This window comes from Achroia grisella, unplaced genomic scaffold (assembly GCF_030625045.1).
Source record: "Achroia grisella isolate CSIRO2021 unplaced genomic scaffold, CSIRO_AGI_Agris_v1 utg1174, whole genome shotgun sequence".
Taxonomy (NCBI): domain Eukaryota; kingdom Metazoa; phylum Arthropoda; class Insecta; order Lepidoptera; family Pyralidae; genus Achroia; species Achroia grisella.
The window spans coordinates 2,016,073-2,041,290 of record NW_026712590.1 but is presented as its reverse complement, the minus strand read 5'-3'; the positions used below and the strand labels follow the sequence as shown (position 1 = coordinate 2,041,290).

The 25,218-nt window shown below is 37.9% G+C and overlaps 2 protein-coding genes across 2 annotated transcripts in view; one reads left to right on the top strand and one right to left on the bottom strand.

Annotated features, from left to right (window-relative positions):
• LOC131851643 (uncharacterized) overlaps positions 1-16,266 on the bottom strand; it is a 147,117-nt gene extending 130,851 nt beyond the window's left edge. Inside the window, exons 1-3 of the mRNA XM_059202164.1 lie at positions 12,250-16,266; positions 11,241-11,489; positions 5,151-6,426 (exon numbers count right to left, since the gene is read on the bottom strand). Coding sequence (XP_059058147.1) covers positions 5,151-6,426; positions 11,241-11,489; positions 12,250-16,266 — 5,542 coding nt within the window. The remainder of the gene's footprint in view (positions 1-5,150; positions 6,427-11,240; positions 11,490-12,249) is intronic.
• Positions 16,267-21,864: 5,598 nt separating this feature from the next.
• LOC131851634 (uncharacterized) lies at positions 21,865-24,021 on the top strand. Its single transcript, XM_059202156.1, has one exon. The coding sequence runs from the start codon at positions 21,865-21,867 to the stop codon at positions 24,019-24,021; it is 2,157 nt and encodes a 718-aa protein (XP_059058139.1).
• Positions 24,022-25,218: the final 1,197 nt, after the last annotated feature.

Here is a 25,218-nt window from a genome sequence, read left to right as displayed (position 1 = left end):
TATATTTTTAATATGCTGAGGGCATTTTTTAAATAATTAAATTGTTTACAGGTGACTCGTGCAGCCCGCTTATTTTTAGATTTTTAATTATATATTTTTTATCTAATGGCCGTTTTATGTTCTACCTCTATACAGAGTATAGTTAGCACTTAAAAATATAAATAGAAAGCATATTGCTGAAAAAAGGTATACATATGTTATACAACCTGTAATGTTAGTTTGTTTATTCTCTTGTCTTACTAATATTATAAACGCAAAAACTCCTGAATGTGTGAATGTACGAGGAATCGAACCCGCGACTATCGAAAAGTAAGGCAGTGTACTAAACCACCGAGGTCATTAACTGACTATCTCACTAAAGATGACTTTATACAAAGTCTATGTATACAATAAACGTCAGAGTAAATCTGAAACAAAAACTTAAGTAAACAAGAATAAAACTCGATGAAAACGTTCATTATTGCTATCATTCGTTATATTACACGAAGAAAAAACACATATTCCCCGTAACTACTCAGCGTAGCAAAGTTTCAGGCGTTTCAGTGTCTCGTTTATAACTTGAGCGGCGTCCGACTGTACTTTCGTGTTCATTTGTCAAAGTCGAGCGTTAGATTTATTGCTCTTTATTGTGGTCGGCCTACTGACCCCAGATTAAAAAAACATAGACCTTGAAAAAATGACCTTATAACTTTATGTATAATAATCAATTTCCACAAAAGTTATTTTTTATGTAATTAAAATAGCAAAGAAGCTGACAGCTCACCTGACGGCATGTCGTAACCGTCACCTATATAAATAATTGTTACACATGATCATTTAAGACGTTATTAAAATACTATTTACTTTTTATACTATACTGAAATCACCCGGGATTTTGCCTGCTTTATATTCATCTTCATAATCTTTTCTTATTAATATTATAAACGCGAAAGTTTGTGAGTGTGGATTGAGTTTGTTGTTATATTTGATACTCTTTCACGCAAAAACTACTGAACAGGTTTTAATGAAACTGCACAGTAATATAGCTTATACATCAGAATAACACATGGCTATAATTTATTATATCATTACATAGTACAAAACAAAGTCGCTGTCGCCGTCTGTCCGCTCCTATATATGTTTAAAATTTAAAACAACGCAACAGATTTTGAAGCGGTTTTTTTTAATAGATAGAGTTATTCTAGAGGAAGGTTTATATATATAATGCATGTACACCCGTGCAAAGCCGGGGCAAGTAGCTAGTATACTATATTGTGTAAATTAGGCGAAATATAATGATAAATGTCAAGGAAATGATCACACAGGCGATTTTGCGCGTCAGCTAGTACATATGAGGTATGCCTCTTCAGGTCAAATATAATTAAGATCCTTTCATTAGTCGTAAAAAAATAACAAACAGATAGAGAGACGATTACTCAACAGACAGAGAAGCTATTACATTAATACTTAAAAGATAACCAACAATCGGTCTTTATTAGAACAACAGAAGTCAAAATTCCAGATTTTAGGATTCATGTTTGAACGCATCACGCAAAAACTACGGGTCTATTGTATATAATATACCTAGAAAAAGAACCAATAGCTGATTTTAATTTGTTAAAAAATGGCATCAAATCTGTAACCTCGGAAAGTGAAGTGCAGTGGTAACTTGCTACACCACGGAGGTTTGTATAATAATTATCTCAGGACAATTCACACAGCGCCATCTAGACCTAAATTAAACTAGCTAGAGCATGTTATGGGTACTAGTCCACTGATTCAAATACATAGATTTTTTTCCGTAAATATATACATATTACACATAGAAAACACCCAGACCGTTACAAACAACCATACTGATAAATCGAACCTGCGACCGGAGTAAGGCGGTGTGCCAAACCGCTAGACCACCGAGGCCGTTATCTTTATAAAATATAATATTAGACGTAATTCTGTATTAATAATTAAGTAATGGCATAAATTATCTTTTCCAAAATTGTAATTGTTAACATTAACTTTTAAACATCGCGGATATTCTATTTCGCGGGACTCCAACTTAACGTCCCGGCGGCATCGAAGTTTTTTTCACAAAAGTTAAATTTAACCCTTCGGAGAGATCTAACTTTCAATACAGAGCTTAAATAATGAGGTGCCGAAGTCAATAAATTAACTTGCCGGTATTTCTTTCGTCCACTGACAATATCTTAATTTATATATAAAATTTCTTTACGTGTGTTTATCATCTAACTTCTCAACGGCTGGACAGATTTCGATGAAATGTATACGAGTTCCTGGATAACTTAAAACACAATTTGGACTAATTGAATAAGATTGTATAATTTTGCTGGATATTTTTTAGATTATTTTGTTGTGTGTATAATATGATATTTTTAATCATATATGAAGAATATAGCTTCACGTCAATTATTCTATGAGGGGTAGTCAGAGTTGTTGACGTCTATGAACAAAGCTGTGAACACTTGATATACTCATATTGTATTATGTATGCTTAAGTCCAACAAACGTAGCAAAGAGTAAGCTTACCGCCATCATATGCTATTATCAATCGGCAATCGTCAATGAAGGTAAGATTTTTTCTACCCTAAGTTAGACCAAGACACTACAGACACTAAAAATTTACAGACTTCAGTGATGAACCCTGATAATGAAATAAAATTGATCGAAGAGACTGCCCCTTTCCATGTTAGATTCAAATATATCTAGCGAAAAAAAGTATTAAAGTGTTGCATTGGTCACAATTATATCTGGGACAAGCCGTAAAGGTAGGAGGGGACTGTTAGTATTGTGGTGACTAGTAACCCTATTCTTTGGTAATATACTTTGACCCCCCTGGAAACCATCCTGCTTCATTCCTGGTGAATTCGCTTAGCTCTCAGGTACCTCTCCAGAATATAGCGCTAACGCAGTCGAGTGTGTTATTCCAATAACAACCATATAAGCAAGGTATATTAAAAAAAACTAGAATCATAATTCTAAACAGTTGTACACCCCTGACATCGCATCAATCGGCAGGGCTCCCAAACCGGAGGTCGAACAACTGAAGGGCACGCGTGGCACCGACAGTTTTACAGCCCCGCCTAAAGAATTGCGCATTTATTATTTTTATTTGCCGCGCGCCATTGTAGGGCCCGAATTTTTTTTCGGTCCGTTGATATCTTGTATTGGAAGTGGGGCAACATTTCTGAAAATGTTCAGCTATTTGGGACATGAATTGTGTTGGATTAACCCAACGATGTTTTGCCTGTATTTCGTTGTATATTAGTTACGTAGGTAGGTAATCTAATCTAATCTTCTTTGCATACAACATAGTACCTATATCTAATAATGTCGTAAAGCGTGGGAGGCTAAAACGACCTGTTTATCTGTTCGCGCATTCACATAAAACGGCTGGACGATTTATCATGACATTTTTACAGATAATGTTCTTACATATAGGTCATCATATAGACTAAAGAAAGCTGTGAAAAATATTCCCAATAGGGCAAACAATTGATTTTGTTAAAGTTTTAAATACACCACTTACAATTTAATTAATTAATCGGATAAGGGCGTAGTATACATGTTTTTTTTATTTTAGTCGTTTGATTATAAATTATATATAGTGATAAACAAATATAGATATATTTGTACAGAGTTCACACACAGATGTGTATGAACTCACGAGTACTAGGTACTAATATATAGTTCAGTAATACATTTTGTTATCTTCAATACTCTTAATTTTTATTGACGAATATCTTCAATATTTTATATTATAGAGGTAAAATTTTTGAGTTTGGATATTCAGGGTAATCTCCAAAACTGATATTACTAATTCGATTTTAAATTATTATAACGTTGGATAAGCCATTTTTTGAGGAAATAACGAAAAAAATTAAATAATTTATATACATGGTTACACGGTACATATTGAAAGTTTTATAATATTTATTTATTTATAACACCTTATTCCACTAACATATAAAGGACATGAATAAAATTAAAGACATAAAAAATAAAACTAAGTACAAAAGGCGGTCTTATCGGTAATGCAATCTCTTACAGACAACCTTGGGAAAAAGAGAGTATTTACAAAAATAGAGTAGGTGGCGCATTAGTGGAAATATAATATTATATACACTTATGTAAATAAAATATATATTAGCAAACGTACACAGAAATTGGTTTTTATATTTGGACGCGTTCTTACATTTATATGTAGATAGATATCTACGGGCTTATATAATTGCAGGCTCTGTCCAATGGGAGCGGAGCTGCAATGAAAACTGTTGCAAAAACGGGAAAAATCTGTGTGACATAGGCGAAGTTGTACAGATCAGCTTGTATTACAATATTATAATTTTACCAACGTTAACGTTGTACAAAGTCCCAAATTTAGATAAATTTAGAGTACCCACGCACATGTGGGCACACTACCCACATGTGCGTGGGTACTCTAAATTTGTCTCATATATTTTAACCGCTTGTTTTATAAGGTTTTTTGGTTGCAGTCAGTTGCGAGGTAACAAATTGACTTGGTACTGGCATGTGATGCGGTGGAGCGAGGACTATGTCACATTTAACACGTTCATGGATGGTCAGAGAAAGAACGACCAAAAAAGATGGATGGATTGTATGCTGAAAAGTAAGCAGATGATTTGAAGGCAATGGGGATCAATGGGTGGAAGACATACTACGCCGGTCCCAAATAATGGTATAAAGGCAAGGCAATGATGATGACTTTATTATTCATGATTTTATCTGCTATTTTTTAGATAAAAAGACTCCGATATCATAACAATCCTAAATAATTTAAACAGCACAATGTGTATGTATAATTTGTCATTGTTTATTTACTTAAATAATTTTAATATATATATATTTTTAATTATTAATGTTTCTAAGGACTGTATATATTTTATATTATATTTTTAGTTACAAGAGAAACTACGGTCGCTGATGGTAAAAGACATATATTTCAAAGTGACAATAAAAATCGAACGAAACATAAAATATTTAAATATATATATAAAAAAATATAATTATCATATAAAAAGGTGCGTTATGCACATGCTCCCTCCCTTAACAAATAGGGATGATTTTCTTAATCGGTCTACGTAGCACACCTGCCTGAGTACTAACGTCTACGACCCGTGTCACGCCATCCTTACCCGGATACATAGCTGTAATTCGGCCTTTAGGCCAAGTACCTCTAGGTAGTGTGCCGTCAACGACTATAACGATATCTCCAATTGAAACTTGTGGCACTTTACCTACGAATTTTCTTGGTGATAATGTAGGTAGGTACTCGGTTATCCACCTTTTCCAAAAATGATCCGCCATACGTAGTGCTCTCCTCCAGCCTGCTCTACTACATATATCGCTGTCCGTTAAATTGGCTGGGATGGGACGTCCTGAAGAGTAACCAAGCAGAAAGTGTGATGGTGTTAGTGCCTCTGGATATTGGGGGTCGCAAGCCACGTGTGTTAGGGGGCGTGAGTTTACCAGTGCTTCTGCTTCACAAAGTAATGTGGAGAATACTTCATCAGTAGGTGATCTAATATTGTTGCCCAGAGTTACTTTTAAGGCTGTCTTTACGGACCTCACGAGTCTCTCCCAAGACCCTCCCATGAATGGAGCAGATGGAGGTATGAATTTCCACTTAATCATTTCTCCAGCCGCAAAATTGGAAGTTACTTCTGAATACAAGGCTCTCAGCTCCCTGTTTGCTCCCACAAAGCTAGTTCCATTATCAGAATGGATTTCCGAAGGTGTTCCACGGCGAGCTATGAAGCGTCGTAATGCCATTATAGCAGCATCTGATGAAAGTGAGTGGACGATCTCAAGATGGATTGCTCGAACTGACAAGCATGTGAATAGAGCCACATAACGTTTCTCTCTTCTACGCCCAACTGCTACTGTTACGGGCCCAAAATAATCTAGACCTACAAATGAGAAAGGTCTGCAGTGGTGAGCGAGTCTGGCTGTTGGAAGATTACCCATAGTCGGTTGATATGTCACAGAACGGCGAACTTTACAAAATTGACAATTGAAGGCTACTGATCTAACTGTGCTTCTAAGATTTAAAATCCAGTAACGTTGTCGTAGCTCGTTGACAACCATTTCTGTGTTGGCGTGGGCTGCCTTGCGGTGATAATGTAGCACGAGTAGCCGGACAGTAGGGTGCTTTCCATCAAGCAATATCGGAGATTTCATATCTTCATTTATGTCGGAAGCTGCTACGATACGAGTGGATAGTCGTAATATGTTGTTTTTATCAATAACAGCTGGTAATTTTGATAATCTGCTACGGTGTGACACAGGTATACCGATTGTAATAGATTTTATTTCTTGTGAGAACGAGTCTAATTGGCTTCTACGTAACACGTGATTTTCTGCTAAAAGTAAATCGTCCGAGTTTAGTGTGCTACGTATATTATTACATTGCTGATTAATGTTTGGATTGAATGGTGAATGAAAAGTGAAAATGTGGCCTTCTACTTTATGAATGAGTTCTATATTAAGGCCTTTTTTTCTTAATGAGACCAAACGTAACAATGATAAGTAACGGTGAGCATAGCCTGTTGTACGAACTAATCGAATCCATGAACTAAATCGTCGCGCGTCAGCTGAAATCGGACTATGCAACACCACCGTTTCATTAATGAGATGAATATGAGTTTCGAGTTGAGGAGCGATATCAATAGGGTGAGTATGAGTAACACTAGGTTCTTTTGGCCAATCGGAAGTAAGAAGGAAGTTAGGTCCCTTTATCCAACGCGAGTCTGGAGTTAATGGACCTCGGTCCAAACGCGTCGTATCGTCAGCAACGTTAAATAGAAATAGAAATAGAAATAGAAATAATCTTTATTCAAATAAACTCATTACAAGCACTTTTGAATAGTCATATTTTGATTCTACCACTCATTCGGAATGCAGATTCATCACAAGAAGAATGAGCAAGAAACTTGTGTGTTGCTCTTTTTAATAGATGTTTTTTTTTATATAAATAATTACAGTATCACAAGTAAGAGGCATGCGATAATCAACATAGAAGTCGCTACGCACTCATTATTAATGTAATCAGATAATATTGTCAGTGCTATAGATTTAAAGTTTTTCTATAAAAACATTATTATCGTTAACGAATTCTTCAATTTTATAGTAAGCTTTTTTGCAAAGGAACTGTTTTATTTGACATTTAAATCTTTTTTCTGGCAGATTTATAACAGACTCTGGTATTTTATTGTAAAACCTTACGCAATTGCCATAAAACGAATTACTAACTTTAGCCAAACGACATTTAGGTAAAATCAGTTTGTTATTGTTACGTAAGCTTTTATTAGTGCAATCACTAACTCTTTTGAAACTGTCTATATTCCTTCTGGCATAGATGATATTTTCATAAATGTATTGAGAAGCAACGGTGAGGATATTTGATTCCTTAAAACACTCTCGCAATGACTCCCTGGAACCCATACCATAAATGGAGCGAATGGCCCTCTTTTGTAAAGTAAATATTGTATTTATATCAGCTGCTTTGCCCCATAACAAAATACCATACGACATAATGCTATGGAAATAGCTAAAATAGACAAGTTTAGCCGTTGCCACGTCTGTTAATTGTCTAATTCTTCTTACCGCGTAAGCGGCAGAACTAAGTCGACTCGCCAATTTAGTAATATGAGCACCCCATTGCAACTTGGAATCTAATGTGATACCTAGAAATACAGTATCGTCAACAAAATTAATAGATTTATTGTCCAATACGATTTTTGAATCTACCGGCCTTACATTGGGGAGAGTAAATTTGATACATTTAGTTTTATTTGCATTTAGTAGCATATTATTTGCCGTAAACCATTTTAAAACATAAGAGAGAGAACCGTTTACTTCGTCCATATCATCAATATGTCGATTGACTTTGAATACTAATGAAGTATCATCAGCAAACAGAACTATGTCAGCTATCTTTTCTACCATATAAGGAAGATCGTTTATGTAAACTAAAAATAAGAAAGGACCTAGAATAGAGCCCTGAGGAACACCCATTTTAATACTAGTTCCCTCAGACTTTACACCATTTATTTCAACAACTTGCATTCTATTATTTAGATAGGATTTCATCATGCATAGTGCTTCATATCTAATACCGTAATATTCTAATTTGAGTAAGAGTGTTTCATGATCAACGCAATCAAATGCTTTTGAGAGGTCACAGAATACACCGATAGCATCCTGTGACCTCTCCCAACAGTCAAAAATGTGTTTCATTAAAGCTACACCAGCGTCAGTAGTTGATTTACCGGCCGTGAAACCAAATTGCCGACTGTGAAGCAGTCTATTTATTTTAAAGTGGTGAAGCATCTGATTGAGCATAATTTTTTCAAACACTTTACTTAGTACTGGTAAGATAGAAATGGGCCTATAATTACCTACTTCAGTTTTATCCCCTAACTTAAAAAGTGGAGTTATTTTACTATGTTTCATTAAATTGGGAAAAACACCGTCAAAAATACATTTATTGAAGATAGTTACTAAATATGGAGCAATAACATCTATAGCGGTGTTAATAACTTTAACAGACATGCCCCAATGGTCTTCAGTATTTTTTAAATTTAATTGTTTAAATGTTTTCGTAATTGTAGCAATGTCAATAAATGTAAATTTAAATGTAACCGGACACGAAGCAACATTGTCAATAAGGAATGATTTAGCTGTACTTGGAGAAGAGTTCAAAGAGGACGTAATATCAGTTGGAATACTAGCGAAAAATTTTTCAAAAATATTGACTATTTCTTTTGTGGACGTTACTAGTTTATCATTATAATTTAACGTAAAATCATTATATGGACTTTTAACTTTGCCAGTTTCTTTATTAATAATATTCCACACTGTCCTAATCTTATCCTTGGATTCTTTAATTTTTTTATTTAGATAATTAGACTTTGCTACATTACATACCTTTTTAAAAGTTTTTGAGTATCTTTTTACATAATTTACGAATGTACTATCGAAACGGTATTTTTTTTGATCATATAAATCAAATAATATATTTCTACTTTTAAGAATTCCCTTTGTAGCCCATTCTGAAAATTTTGTTTTGTTACTAATACTGATAGTTTTTTTGTTAAAAGCCTTATTATATTCGTAAGAAACAATATTGAAGAAATCTGTATAAAGTTTGTTAGGTTCATCAGATTGAGGACAAAAATCTAATTTACTACGAACTGATATTTTAAATTTATTTATCTTATAACTAGTCAAGTCTCTTTTTAATAAATTAATTTTCCTAATTTTGTTTACGTGATTTGGAAAAATTACTAATTGACCACAGTGATCAGAAGGAAGGTTGTTTAATATTATTTTATCTAAATATTCACTGTTGCTAAATATGTTATCCAAACAAGTAGCAGACGTGGCTGTGATACGAGTGGGTTCGTGGAAGACATTACTCAAGTCAAAAGATTGAAATAAACTCATTAATTTAGTTTTTGTGGTGTTATGTGATAAAATGTCAACATTGAAATCACCACACACTATAATTTTTTTGTTAATATTAAATACTCTTTTTAAAATATCCTCCATTACCTCTTCAAATAAATTATAATCACTATTTGGAGGTCTATATACACACATAACTATATAATTTTCTAGTTCCACACAGGAAATTTCAATACAACACTCAACGGAAAGATTGCCAATATCACTACGTTCTTTTACTTTTATATTATTTTTCACCAATATCATGGAACCTCCTCTATTTACTATTTTTCTATTAAAGCAGCTGACAATATTATAATTGTTTAAGCTTAACATCATATTGCTCACTTTGAGCCAATGTTCAGTTAAACATAGAACATCTATATTATTTTTTTCTAAAAACAATTGAATAATTAATTCACAGCCGAGAAAACTTTGTATGTTCTGGTGAACAATTTTCAATTCTGATAGCTTTCCCTTTGTCTTTTTCAGCAGTTTAAATCTGCAGTCATATTTAAATTATTGTAAATAAAAGGATTCTTACTAGAATCAATATTTATGTCAATATTTTCAGAATGTTTAGTATTAACATTAGTACAAATACTACTAATTGGATTAGTGCAACCCATTATATTACTTATAATGGGGTCATTTATATTATAAGCTAGTAAACTAGCTATATTTCTTATTTGTTTTTTAGGCAGATAAAATCTATCTCCAGTCATACAAAAGTTTGTAACAAATTTGTTACTATCAAAAAATAAAAAGTCATTATGACGACAAGTCATATTATAAATTAAATTATTAATATAATATATGAACTTATTTTGTTCAATAGTCAGAGAATGACAGTAAGGAAATGCACATAAAATTATTTTACCTATGCCCAGCTCAGCAATATTAAGCAAAGAGTTTACAAGTTTAATGACATGACTTTTTTTTACATTTAAACAGTTGCCTAAAGCAATGACTAATGTGGTTAACTTATCATACCTACCATTAACCACCTTATTTAAAATATTAGGCAATGAAGCACCAGGTAGACAATTATTTATAACATGTTGAGATAAACTTTCTGATAATGAACGGCCCAAACCCTTACCATATTCATCTGAATAAATAATTGTCCTTCGTACTGGTGCAACATTACAATTATCAGTTTTTAAAGACAAGTTAGAATTGAGTAAATTTGAACAAGGAGTGATTGACTCAGTCAAGACTGATGTGATTGACTTATTGTTATTTCCATTAGGGCTATATTGACAAGATTTAGGAGATTCAGGTGTCTCACAACAACATTTCTCTGTCAATGAGGTGAACCGCTCCATGTTGTAATTACCCAACTCTATTAATTTATCCAGTGATTTACTATAGTTATTAATTTCATGTTGAGCACACTCATATTTATTTGTTAAATTATATAATAAAGATTCCAACTCTTGAATTTTACTCTTTAATTTATTTTGTTCTAAATCCTTATCATGTAAATTTGTTTTACAATTTTGAAGTTCTTGTAACAGGTCTAATTTTTGTCTTCTAATATTTATAGATTTTAAACATTTAGTATGAGTTCTCACTAACTTTTCTGACTTTTTAATAAATTTGTTTATTTTTATATATTTTTTTAATTTATTGACACTATTAAATTGACTAGTACAACTATTTGAGCTGGGTGTATTTGTTAAATCTATGGTCACCAACGGCTGAGTAGACTTTTGATCACAAGTGACATTTAACAATTCTGTATACAGATCTAAGGTGTTATTATAGCTACTCACCCGTTTGTGTTCCAACATAGATTCACTATGTGCTTGAGCTTCCTTAAGGTGTCTCTCGAGGTGAGTGATACGCTGTAGATTTGACTCATATGTGTCCCTGCAGTGATCATATTCATTAACAATTTCCTGAAGTCTATCCCTGTCAACGCGTAGGTCTTCACAGAATACATTAATGTTTACAAGTTCCCCCTTCAGGGCCACATATTTGTCAAATAGAGATTTCATCTCTATTTCACTATCATCCCGTTCCTGTAACAATACTTTATTCAAGTCTTGGGTTTTCTTTAATTCAACGAGTGCCACCTTAAGTTTAGCATCAAGATCACAGGCTCTTCGGGACATCATTATTAAATATGCTGAGTAATAAATTTAAATATAAAGGAATTAAATGGAATTTAAAACTTGTGCTATTTCCTTACAATAAAATTTATTTATAAATATATAATATGTAAGTAATGTTAGTAAATATGTTAAATATAAATAACAATACTAAAGATTATTATATGTAAGAACTTACAGTTAGTACTTACAATAATATTTGGTTAGTGGGTAATTTTTTTTTTTTTCCTCGACGCACAACTTGAATTCACTTTTAAAATTACCACAATATTAACATGTAACACAAAACAAGTAATAATAAAGGAATGTTATAATAATTTAAATTGAATTACGCGATAACATATACAAGATTGATGTAAATATAAGTTTATTACGAACTTTGACAGTTGACCGGTAGGAAATATTTGTGTCGATTTTTGTACACAAATACAATATAAAAATGAACACAAACAACAATAGATGCTTCTTATAGCTTAAACTCACTAATTATATCAATTGCACTAAAAAAATCGAGTAGTAAATTATATAAAAGTATTTAATTATTACGGCCAGCTGACAAAGACAGTTATCGGTAATGTTGCCAGTCGAGAAAAAAAAAAAAAAAAAAAAAAAAAAAAAAAAAAAAAAAAAAAAAGTTAAGACTAGTAGGAACCCAACGCCACTCACTAACATCCGTGAGTTCAATTATCTCACCTACTCTATGAGCTACGAATGTTTTGTATGATCGTGAATCATTGCGAAGCCAACCCAAAACATTCATTGAATCGCACCAAAATGTGCGTTTTATAGGTTTAAATTTTACTGCTTCTACAATGGTGGTAGCTAAACGTGCGGCTATTAATGCAGCTTGTAATTCTAATCTAGGAATACTAGATGGTTTCAAAGGAGCTACACGTGACTTGCTACAGACCAAAGCGAGTTGTACGTCTCCGTTAGAGTATGTAAAGCGCCAATATGCTACTGCTCCGTAAGCTTGGGCACTGGCGTCGGCAAAGACGTGTAACTCGGTTTGACTTGGTTGCAAAAAATGATGATTATAACAACGCGGAATTTTTATCTTGGCGGTAGTAATTAAATCCTGAAACCAATTATTCCATGCAATGGTTTCAGAGTTAGGGAGCTCGATATCCCAGTCTAAATTCATTCGCCAAGCATTTTGGAGTAAAATACGACCGCGAATAACGATAGGCGCGAGGATTCCTAACGGGTCGAAAACTCGCATGATTAAAGATAATATTACACGCTTGGTAAGCGGATTGGGCAAGGTCTCTTGGCCTTGTTTAATTGGGGTATTAAAACCTATGAGATCTCTAGAAGGGTGCCAGTATAATCCTAATGCACGGACGCATGGTGACAGGGACGGAAGATTTGCTAGATCGATGTTAATGTCAGATACTGATTCCGATAAAAGATGTTTTGGTAATAAACGAAGTGCATTCGGGTCATTCGATACCCATCCGCGCATTTCCAGTCCTGCACGAGCATGGACATGGACAATATCGACAGCTAACTGAGCAGCTCTATCACTGGAATCTACCGAACCTATATAGTCGTCCATATAAGTGTCATATACAATGCCATGCACTGCTTCGGGATATTGATCTTTAACTTCTAAAGCGTTTTTATTTTTCATATATATAGCCGTAAAGGGACTCGACACTGCACCAAAAATCATAGAGGACATCCTGTAGGTAGTTATGGGTACATTAGGGTTATCACGCCACAAAAACCGTTGCGCATCCCTGTCTTGTTTAATAATTTTAAATCTAGGAAACATTTCTTTAATGTCAGCTGTCATCGCTACCTTTCCTTCTCTAAATCGAAGCAAAATATCGAATAATGATTGTAATAAATCTGGCCCTGTAAGTAAAAGTGAATTTAAACTAACCCCTTTAATTTTAGCGGCAGCATCATGGACTACACGCAGTTTTGCCGGTTTGTTAGGATTCACTACGCCAAAATGAGGTAAAAACCAACATACGGAATTCGAAGATGGCTCATTCTGACATATTTCAGCGTAATCTTTACTAACGAGGTCGTGAATATTTTGTCTATAGCGCTCAGCGTAGCCTGGGTCACTAATCATTTTCTTCTCCAAACTTAAAAAACGAGATAAAGCAAGAGAATAACTATTTGGTATAATAGGGTTGTCAGGTTTCCATAATAAACCTACTTCAAACCTACCACATGGAAGGCGGTTGGCAGTGCGCTCTAAAATTTCGATAGCGCACGCATCTGCTGTACTGCGTGGTTCTTTTTTACTAATACCTATTGAATCTAACCTATAATAATTCTTAATAAGGTTTTCTAATGAACTATTGTCAGTAGATGGGAAGTCAGACTCGTCAAATAGAACATGATTCACTATGTCGACCGGACTAGTCCTACTACTGCGAAAACCGAACAATACCCAACCTAAAGCAGTTCTAATTGCAGCTGGCTGCGACTTTGTACCATTCCGTACGCATTGAGGAATAGTGAGATGCCAGTTGTCAATACCGATCACAATCTTTGGTTGTGCATCATCATAACATAAAAATGGTACTAAGTCAGAAAGATAAGAAAATTCATTAATATTTTTAGGATAAATTGATTGTCTAGCTAACTGTAAATCTTTAATAGAACGGGCCTGTCTAACCTGATGTATTTCATCCGTGTGACAACCCTTAATGTTGAAATTGACATATTCCATTTTTGTATATTTTGACAACCCCCCAACGCATTTTAAGTGAGTTTGTACACATGGACCCCGTGCTCCAATTTGAGCTGCGAGTTCCGAATCTATAAAAGTAGATGTGGACCCGTCGTCCAATAAAGCATGAGTATTGATACTACCACGTGGACCAGAGATCGTAACAGCTATTATTTTTAAGAAAGGTCGATAATTCGGATGTTTATTATTATTACTTGGTGAAAACGAACTACTAGCGTGAGCAACGAAATCAGTCGTCTCTTTGCTCGAGGATTCATCAGAACTCTTAAGTTCCCCAGAGTGAGGAGTGGAAGACGATTCACCTTGTTCATCCTCATTTTCAACCACATAGGCAATATGTAATAATTTATGATGTCTAGAATTACATTTTTCATTGGTACAAATCTCTTTAGAAATATCACAGTTTTTATAATTGTGCAAACCTTTTTTGAGACATTTGTGACAAAGTTTTTTCCCTTTTACAAATTTCCACCTGTCATCAACTGACAATGTCTTAAAATCACAACAATGAGATAAACTATGTTCGTTATTACAAAATAAGCATATCTTTTTATTGTTGGATATGGGATTTGATGATTTTTCATGATTTTCAGACTGATAAATATACGGGGCCGTGGACGTAGATGGTTTGTACGTGTTAACCGTGTGGACTTTGTCGGCTTTTTTAGGGTAATTAATAGGCTCATTGAGAAGACCGAACTTGAGTTGTAGGTCCACCTCTTGTGCAAGGAAGGAGGCTAGCAGCTCAAGTTTAGTAGTCCTCTGGGTGAAATGAGTAGCTGCGTAGTCAGCCCATCGTGTTCGTAATAGAGGAGTAAGTTTACTAAGTACCGATTGAAAGAGCTCTGGTGATTCCAAGTAGGGTCTTTGTTCTAAAAGTCTCATTACCTCCACTGAATTACGGACGCGGCAAGAGAATTTATGAAGATCACTAGAATCGGTGTTGACCTTTGGTAACGAACGGATTGACGCAACTTCTTGTAAGACAATTAATTCAGCTCTGCCAAATCTTAATGCTAAAGCCTGTATTACCTCGATAGGGTCTCGCGCAGAGACTAGTAGTACCGCCACAGAATCTTGTGCCGCTCCTCGCAGCGCCATACCAATCCGAGTCAAGTTGTCCGAAGCCGAGTATGCTGCTTGTGTACTGTCATATACACGCTTGAAGGTCAACCAGTCCAAAGGCTTCCCGTCAAAGACCGGAAGACGCCCGTCTCCAAACGTCTTGTGCTTATTATTATTTGATAATGAGGTGATGGCCTGTGCTAATAAGGTTATGTCACTAGGCGATTTTTCAATTGAAGAAATGGGTTTAATTGTAGTTGAACTACAAATCGGCCTCGCGGGGCTTCTACTAATTATTAAATCGTTAGTCATATGTTCTTTTAAGACAGGACGGAGAACGTTTTGAGAGTTTGTGGCAGGCATAGTATAGGTGCTATTACGTGTCTGTAGAGGTGCTGGAATTGCCGCAGAACGATTTATTTTATTAATAGCTGATTCGCTACAAGGAACATTTATATTAACGTTCTGCGGTTGCAAATCTACGTCTATCGTAGTTATAGCAGTGTCTAAACATGTGTCTAGCCATTTCCGAACCTCCCTATTAGAAATATAACTTTTGGAACGACGACTACTACGTACGCTACCTCTTTCCTCCAAAGCGGCAATTTGTGCTTCTTTTCGTAGTTCTAAAGCAGCACGTTCTCGTTCCAATACGATACGCTCACGTTCGAGGGTAGCCCGCTCCAAGATTGCTATTTTTTGGGCATAGTCTGCTTCAATTTCTAGAGTACGACTTCTTATGGTAGCTGAAGAACCTGAAACAGAACTAGCCGCGCTGCTGGGAACTCCAGTGGTTTTAGCGATTACACTCGACGAGGGAATGCCAGGGCTTCCGTGATGTACGGTAGAAGACTGGCCCTGTTCCACATCAGATGCACTCGTTTTTTTTGTTGAACGTGTCTTTACCATTGTCTTTGTTGGCGAGAGGACCAATATTTTAATTATTAATGTTTCTAAGGACTGTATATATTTTATATTATATTTTTAGTTACAAGAGAAACTACGGTCGCTGATGGTAAAAGACATATATTTCAAAGTGACAATAAAATTCGAACGAAACATAAAATATTTAAATATATATATAAAAAAATATAATTATCATATAAAAAGGTGCGTTATGCACATATATATATATATATAAAATCAATATTAAACGTATAAAACTATTTCTATCCATTTCATTTTCATTATTAGTTTATACGGAACTTAACAATAATTATAGCACCCCATAAAGGCAGATAATACAGAGAATGTTCAATGAATACAATCCCAATTCACACATTGTCCCTCCGAGGGATGAGAATGTGAACGAAATGGAAGATATAAATCATTCACAGACCATCGCCTCGCTTAAGTATCACTGTCCTTGTTTAGCCAAGGTCGTCAGGATACTCTGTAATAGGGTTGTAGTAGGAAGTGACAGCGATTAGCTTTATAGTGCTTTTCATGTGTGTAACGGCGACGGTTAACAGTTACCTTCAGGTGGGCCGTCAGCATGTTTGTCATTCCAATCATATATATAGATGCAAAATGTAAATGGCGGAAAGAGGGGAATAGTTTAGAAGTCCAGTAATCCCATTGCTGGCAAAGTTAGGTTGACCTTCACTCAATCGTCCTATCACTGTCGCCATGTAAATGTATTTTTTTTTGTAATGTAAATGTATATCCGAACTCTGGAGTATTATAGATTACGCCTTTATATATATGGTTGTTGGTCTATACACTACACACCCTTGGACAGAAAATCAGAATTGTCCAGTTTCCTTGTTGCTTACATGGAAAATCCTAGGTGTGGTCTAAATGCGTAAGGAAAGGAAAATAGGTATACAGGCGCAAACACTAGGCAACTCTGATTTGGTCCTAATCCTCTCATTCTGACCTTCCGATCTACCAGTGTATATACCGTTTATATAAAAAAATCTAAGAAATCTTGGGTTCTAAACCTTATAGGTCTCCAGACGGTGACGGAAATAATACGCTGTATAATCTGACTTTTGTTTATTGTATGTATTGTTACATAACTCGAGCGAGCAACTACAATGATTAGGACGCGATTATATATTACTCTAGCATACACATGTATTCAAATACCTATCATACGTACACATATCGGGCCCCTACACATGAGTAAAGTCCCCCAACAATATTATAAATACTTTGTAAATAATTGTCTGGCAGCTGGTCGTGTGGTTGCTGAAATAGGTACCTATTTGAACAGGCAAGGCAGCTTACTCCTCCAGCATGGTAAGTGTGGTTTTCACCGGTGACACACAATAATGTCATACTCGTAGTGCTGCATGTGTAGTTAAGTAATAGGTGATAGTTAACACTTATCATCAGATGAACCCTCAGCTTGTTTTCTCTACCAATTACATACAAAATCGTTGGCTTGTAAGAAGTAAGTAGAGAAATAGGTAGACGAAAATAGTGAATTTACCTATACTATTTATAGATATAATACATTTCTTTATTCATTGTTAATTAAATGTATAAAGAAGCACGAAGGAGCAATATACAATACTCAATCATCTGGTGACAGTTCGATTATTACAATTCCATCGACCCTACCAGGCTCAGCTATTGAAAGTACCTACCTACATACATAACTATGGTGATTAAAATAAATAGAATAGTAAAGAAAATTCTTGAAATAAACTTAAATTTGAGCACTTTATTAGAGCAGCACTTATTTTTTTGAAGCTAGTGCTCATTCGGAAAGCTTTCTTACAAGAACGAGTAAGAAACTTACGCTTTGCTCTTTTAAATAATTTCTCTGATTTTACATTTTTAAGTTGAATTGTGGGTATATAATGAATGAGTAAAAATAGAAATATAGTATAGTTAACCTTGTACAAACACTTTATACAAAATCATCTATAGGTGTAACTTTATATTACCTCTTTCGGCTGCCAAGCAGCAAAACTGTTTTGAAGCTAAAATAGGTAAGATTGGGGCAAACTACTTTTTACAGTCCGCGTCGATCAAAAGGGATTGTCTTTTTTATCTTACGGATATCACTCAAAAGAGGAAGATCTCAAAGTATATTCTTTAAAGCAGCAGAACAATATACTTATTGTTATTTAAAATTAATATTTCTAATACGTACAGGGTAATATATAATATACAAGATGCTACTTAAGGTTTTTAAATAGTATTTCAAATCGAGGGAACCCTAAAAAAGCTTGTAGACAATTTTACAGCCCGGGAAACATTTCCAGGGCGCCGCTTACCGTTTCGGGTCCGCTGTCAACTGTCACACAAATATGAGTTATCCCACAACGGCTTTGTTCAGTAATCTTGTTTGTTCATATATCTATTATGCTTGTGTTTTTATTTATATTTTTACCGGTTATATGATAATATATGTTTGTGGTGACGGTGTAAGAATAATGTCACCATTCCTTTTCATTTGATCTCATATGCCGACTTGAATGATTTACATTGTTTCCAATTAGATAATTCTAGTGCAAGGTTTATCAAGGCATCCTTTGTGTACGTAGTTTTCTGCGTAAGTGCGCATCGCTTCAGTATCACCTAGTTTTGCCGCCAAATAGCTTGCTCTGTAAGCTCGGTTGGTGTCTGAGCTATGACAGTGAAATTACCAGGTTCAATCACCTTTCCAGTTTAACCGGACGATAAGAGGCGAGTGCAGATGGCATTTAAAACTCGCAGAAGGATTTATGACGCAGCTGAAGGCCAACTCCCACCTGATGGATACGACTTTAGTCTGAGGATACCGCTAGGGGTTAGAACCTCGGCTCATGCCGTTGTAATTTCGATTCCTCTTTGAATTAGACGAGGGATCAATCGAAGGGGTAAATAATATCCTAATTCCCCAGAATGGCAACGCAGGAGGGGTACCACGGATTCACATGATGTCGCGTTATACATGATGCTATTCACGTATATAGGCGACAGGTGACCAGTTTTCATTAAGTTGATCGTGACTGTACCATTCCATCAACTTTTTTGGCATTCTAGTCAGATAAAAAACTTTTACTTTTACAGGTATATACAATACCAGGTTTTAATTTCTACTTCAGTAACTATATGTTAGAATCAGAAGCGCGGAATTCACAGGAATAAAATCTACAGTATAGTCCAAGAGATTAGCGACCTGAATGAGGTTCGGCGGAAACAAACAAGTTAAAAAACTGTATTTTAGTAACAAACTACAAATACTAAATCACAATAAGAATGTCAGTAGCAGGTTATCTCATATAATTTTATTAACCAAATTGATTCTCAGAAATTTTTGTACTCAATAACAGTGACATATTAAAAAATAATCTTATTATCTGAACGATATAGTTTATTTTGAGATGACACGAAAGAATGCTAAAATTCTTGCTGACAGGAGTTCCCGATGTATTTCAAAGCGATGGTTTCGATGTCCACTGTAAGTTGGTCCGTGACGAATAACTTCATTAGTGAATTTAACGCTGATTTGAAGGTTTTGTAAGAGTTTGGGGGATACAGTTAGAGTGGTTTCATGACCACCCGCGGCGACCTCACAGCGTGACGGTGGACTTGAGTCACCGACAAAGATTTATGCCAATAAAAATAATATAATGTGAGAATGTTTTAGTGACTGTATAGGGTGGGTACCTTGTATATGTAACATAACCACGACAATGTTATCCCAAAGGTGAGGCGACTCACTGCATCTCTTTTACTTTGTAACTTATCTCTAAATCCTTTTTTTATATTTAGAAGCAAGCTAGTTTTATATTGTTCACAGAAAATCTGAAGTTATTATGACATGCAATCTTATGCGAGATATTTTGAATAAAAACTATGTCTATTCTATTAAACTATTTTTTTATTATCTATTTTATAAAACGTTTGTAACTATTAGAAGTTGCAAAGTGTATTTGAATAACAAATATTTTTATTCTATTATTTTCTTTAATTGGATAAATAGATTTTTATCTTGAAAATATTTCATCACACATCTAGTGTACGAGTATGATTGTTTAACATTTTTCTTACTCTATTTCTTTACTTAATTACCAGCCATGTATTTTACACGAATACTTTATATTTTTCAGTTTAAAGTATATCTTAAAATAATAGTTATATAGAATTCATTCACATAATAGTACAATTCTCTAGTTATAACGAGATAAGTACATATAATGTAACAAACATTAACATAATTCGCACAGACCGGCCGTGATTAGTGCTATTACCCTATCAGTGACATAAATCCGTGTTTTTGAAATTGCAATCAAAATGCCGCGGTGTCGAACTATTAAAGCTAGGTCACGCCATCTAGCGACCGGAGGCGCTCACGCTATTTGTACCACTACCATTGAACTTATTTTAAATCAAATATATTTTTCTTTGTATATATTATATTACAAGTACAAGTAATTTTATTATTATTTTGCGTAATTTCGTATTCTAGATTTCTTTAAGGGTGATAATGGAATGTTGCACCCGCCTGCGCTGACGGTTTACGCTGGCGGGGAACTAGTGGAGGATGATAAGATGAACATGAGGTCATGTCAGTTAGCCTATCGTGACAAATTTACCAAGAATTTAACACAATGGTTATCAGGGGAAACCGCGTGGGGTCAACCTGACATGGTACATTGCTAGCAATAAGATCATATTATCATCAGTCCATATTACTAACAAGCCCCTTTTCCCTACGTATTCTAGTTAGAATGATTGAGCTGTCGGCCCACATGTTGGTAAGTTAACCATCGCCTATAGGGGGTTTAGAAGATTGTTAATAATGAGGATAGGAAACTCCTATCGCTAGTTTTATCTTAGGTCAGGTTGACCTCCACATGGGGCGACGTGGTCGGACAACCTCCAAGTATGGGCCATCCATTGGGAGGCTTCCCCATCCTCGTGGATACGTCCGCGGGGAACGGTGGCCGAGCAATGGTTTGGTTCTGGTGCGCCCTGGGCGGGATAGTAGTCGTTCCTTCGGGATACTGCTACAATGTCGGCCGATAGTCCGGCGAGTAGGTGTAGGCAAATCTTTCTCTTTGACTTTGTCTGTCTTCGTCTTTTCTTTTCTTTGTCTTCTTCTTTCCTGTCTTTCTGTTTTCGTTTCCTTTTTCTTCTTTGCCTACTGGAAGCCAGGTCTGGTGGGTGCTTAACTGCGCAGCCGGACAGCACTTCAGTGCAACTGGCTTCAAACCGTAAACCTGCACTGGGTGTCGGTGATCACGTCTATCGGCCCAGTGTAGGAGCGGGGGCTCTTGGCTTAATTGCCCGGGGCCGCGAGGAGTCAACCTCTATAAAAAACCTCTTGTCTAAGCTCGGTGCCTGGCGAGGGACAGGTCGTCACGCGGAGCACGCTGCTGGAAATTCCTTTCAGTTAGCGTGTTCCCCGGGGCAGCCGGGTCGGAGGAGTAACTCCGGCCGCAAGCGCACCAACCTTTGGGCACCAGCCGCACCCAAAGTGTATTAGGCCGCAGTCTACCGACTGCTACCAGCAGGGGGCAACGCCGGCTGTGCAACCTTTCCCCCACACTCGTGGGAACAAAAATGGATGACAAACACAAAAAACCCTTTGATGAAAGGTCCGGGAAGGACGGTGTGACGAAGGAGTCCGTGAAGGACGGTGTGATGACGGAGTCCGTGAAGGACGGAGGAAATGCTGGGTCCGTTAAGGACGGTGAGGCGATGGAGATGAGAGGTCTAATGAGCGCGGAAGATGCGGCGGCGTTCAGCACGTTCGCTCGCGAACTGGAGTTGGCGGAGCGGGAACTGGCGTTGGGATCGGATTACCTCTCCAGTTCCTGCATGTCTCTAGTCGAGGATGAGGATGCCAAGACGTCGTCCATAGGTACTCGGAGGTCGTCGCGGCGGAAGAGACATCGTACGGATCCCAACTCAGGGTCGGAATCCGAATATAGTGGGCGTTCTACTCCGGCCCCCAAAAGGGTTGGGCAGAGCCCCTCGGCAGGTGTGGAGGCCCGAACATCAGGGTCAAAGGTATCAAATCCCTCCCAGGAGTTTGGCTACCGGTTCTACGAAGATGAGAAGTTTATTGAACCGGTATCCCTGCCACCAAAGAGGAAGGGGGCTATATCCAAAGCCATAACCACAGATGGGAGTAAGGAGGCCAGGGCAGGCCTAAAACAAGTCGTCGTCAGCCAGGAGCGATTACGGGACTCAGAAATCGAGCCCCCTCGCAGTAGTGAGCAAGGTGCACCCGCCCCAACAAGCGGTGCTGAGGCCAGCCAGGCTATTAGGTCAGTCAGGATGCAGGTCTACCAGCATGCGGAGGAGATCACCGAAGTCATTCGGAGATCAGCAAATATAAAAGGGACCTGCATCAAAACGATGAAAGATGGGATGGCCAGCATCAAACGGCTGGTCGATGCGCTAGAGGCGAGCTTAATCCCGAGTTTTGCGTCGCCACTTTTGGCACAAAACATTCGGCTGGAGCAGGAGGTGGAGTTTCTCAAGCGGGAGGTCGCTGAACTCCGTGCCGAGAAGAACAAAGCCGTAAGGGCGGCTAAGAAGGCGGAAGCTCCCGCCGCGAACACCGGAGAAGTTCAGGGACCGGTGGTGGGATCTGAAATGAAGGCCTGGAGGGCACAAATTATGAGGGACATCGACGGCATAGTCAAAAACCGCTTGTCGTCCTTCATGTCGGAGATGAGTGAGTATCCCTTCCAACATCCGGAGATGGGGTCGGTTCCACCACCGGTCATAATGCAGGAGAAGAGCGGTCAGGCCGCTCCTGCCACTGCGGTTAGGGGTTCTGCCCCCAATGTCCAAGCTGGCCCGAAAACCAAGGCCAAAGGACCAGAGCCAAAAAAGGCCCTCACCCAGGGAGATCACCGTGGGCCCAGAGAGGAGGTGGCGCAGTCGGAACTTCCGACGACGTCATGGGCCACGGTTGTAAAAGGTAAAAGGGGCAAACTAAGTAGTGTCCCCGAGGGGCTACCCGGTGAGCCGTGGAAGTCCCAAAAGCAGGCGTCTGGAAAGCAGCCGAATAAAAGATCGGCACCGGCCCCATCCAAATTGCGGCCGCCTAGCTCTGCGGCAGTCATCATAACGATGGACCCGCAGGCTGAGAAAGAGGGAGCGTCCTATGCGAATATCCTCAGGGAGGCAAAATCCAAGATTGACTTGGGGCCCCTGGGGATAGACGCTCTCCGGTTGCGAGTCGCCGTGACGGGTGGCCGCATTCTGGAGATCCCCGGCGTTGACAGCGGGGAAAAGGCGGATGCCCTAGCGGCGAAGCTCCGGGAACTTGTCCCGGAGGAGGTGGCACGGGTCTCCAGGCCCACTAAACAGGCGGAAATGCGTCTAATGGGTCTGGACGACTCCGTTGGCGTTGAGGAGATTGCCGCTGCCATTGCTAGCGCCGGGGATTGCCAGGTCCAGGACGTTAAGGTGGGGGACGTTCGCAGGAATCCTACCGGTGCGGGCGCTTGCTGGGTCCGCGCCCCAATACGTGCGGTGAAGGCCATCACCACCGCGGCGAAACTTAAAGTTGGCTGGGTGGTTGTTCGGGCTGAATTGCTCAGACAGAGACAGCTGCGATGCTTCCGCTGTCTAGAAGTGGGTCATGCGCGCCCAGTGCACCAAAGCGGAGGATCGCAGCGGTCTCTGCTATCGCTGTGGGGAGAGCGGCCACAAGGCGGCCTCATGCGAGTCTGCGCCGCGGTGTGCGGTGTGTACCTCTAAAGGCAGGCCGGCAGACCACTGGGTGGGGGCGAAGAACTGTTCCCCGCTCAAGGGTAAAGGTGTCGGCAAACGGTCGGGCCCCAAAGCCCCCAACCGTGAGAGCGGACCGAGCAGGATGGACTCCGCCCAATAAGGGTGGCTCCATCCAAAGCGATCCGAGGTGGAGGGGCGCATGGGCGCCTCAGATCGCCGCAAGGGCCTGAGATGTCACCGCGGGGCGGTGGCATCTCCAAGAAAAGCCCGAGAAGGTAGCGCGCGTATCCCCGCGCGCCTTCTCAAGAGAGGTGGGGTGGACACCCAAAATAAAAGCGAAGGGGCCCGCAAACTAAAGCGGGCCGACGCCGCCGGAGTTGCGGTGGACTGACATTCGATCCCGCGACTCCGGCTATAGGCGCTTCGTCGGGATACCTTGGAGTTTTTAGTGAGTAGGAGTCTCACAGTACCCGCGGGCTTCCCCCGGGGCCGGCGGGTCTCCATGAGGGATTTTCTCCAAGTTAAAAAAAAAAAAAGGTTGACCTCCACACGGTCTCCCTGGAAACCATTGTGGTCAATAGCTGGTAAATTCGCTATACTGTGGGCAAACTGAACTATGTAACTTCATGCGCATTCTATCATCCTTTACTGGTGCCCCGCCAGCGTATACCGTTAGCAAAGGCGAGAGCGTCATTCCATTATCATGCCTAAAAAATAATCATTGCATATGTATATATATATAAATAAATAAAATGAAAATGAAGTGTCTGTTTGTAATGTCAAATTAATGCTTTTAACTTAAAGCATACGGAAGATAATAAAAAAAAATTTGAAATATTTTTTTTGTCTTTGTGTATATTTGTGTCTTTGACTTAAGTGTTATATTAGTGGTTAACTGCCAATATGTCACAAGAAATAAAAAATTTAATTTGGTATAGGATACTAAGCCAATGATAGTACTAATTAAAATTATAACTAATGATAAAACGTTAATGAAAGATAGCATATCTTTATTGAAATCCGTCCGCGTGATTCAATGTAACAACTATTTACTAATATTATAAACGCGGAAATTTGTTAGTGTGGATGGATAGATGATTTTTACAAAAACTACTGAATAGATTTTTATGAAACTTTTCAATAATATAGCTTATATATGTACATCAGAATATCACAAAGGCTATAAATTTCACACAGTTGAAACCGCGGGCATAGCTGGTATTC

Excerpts from the sequence above, each read along its gene's own strand:
- LOC131851634 (XM_059202156.1), top strand. The coding sequence starts at position 21,865 with ATGGATGACAAACACAAAAAACCCTTTGATGAAAGGTCCGGGAAGGAC.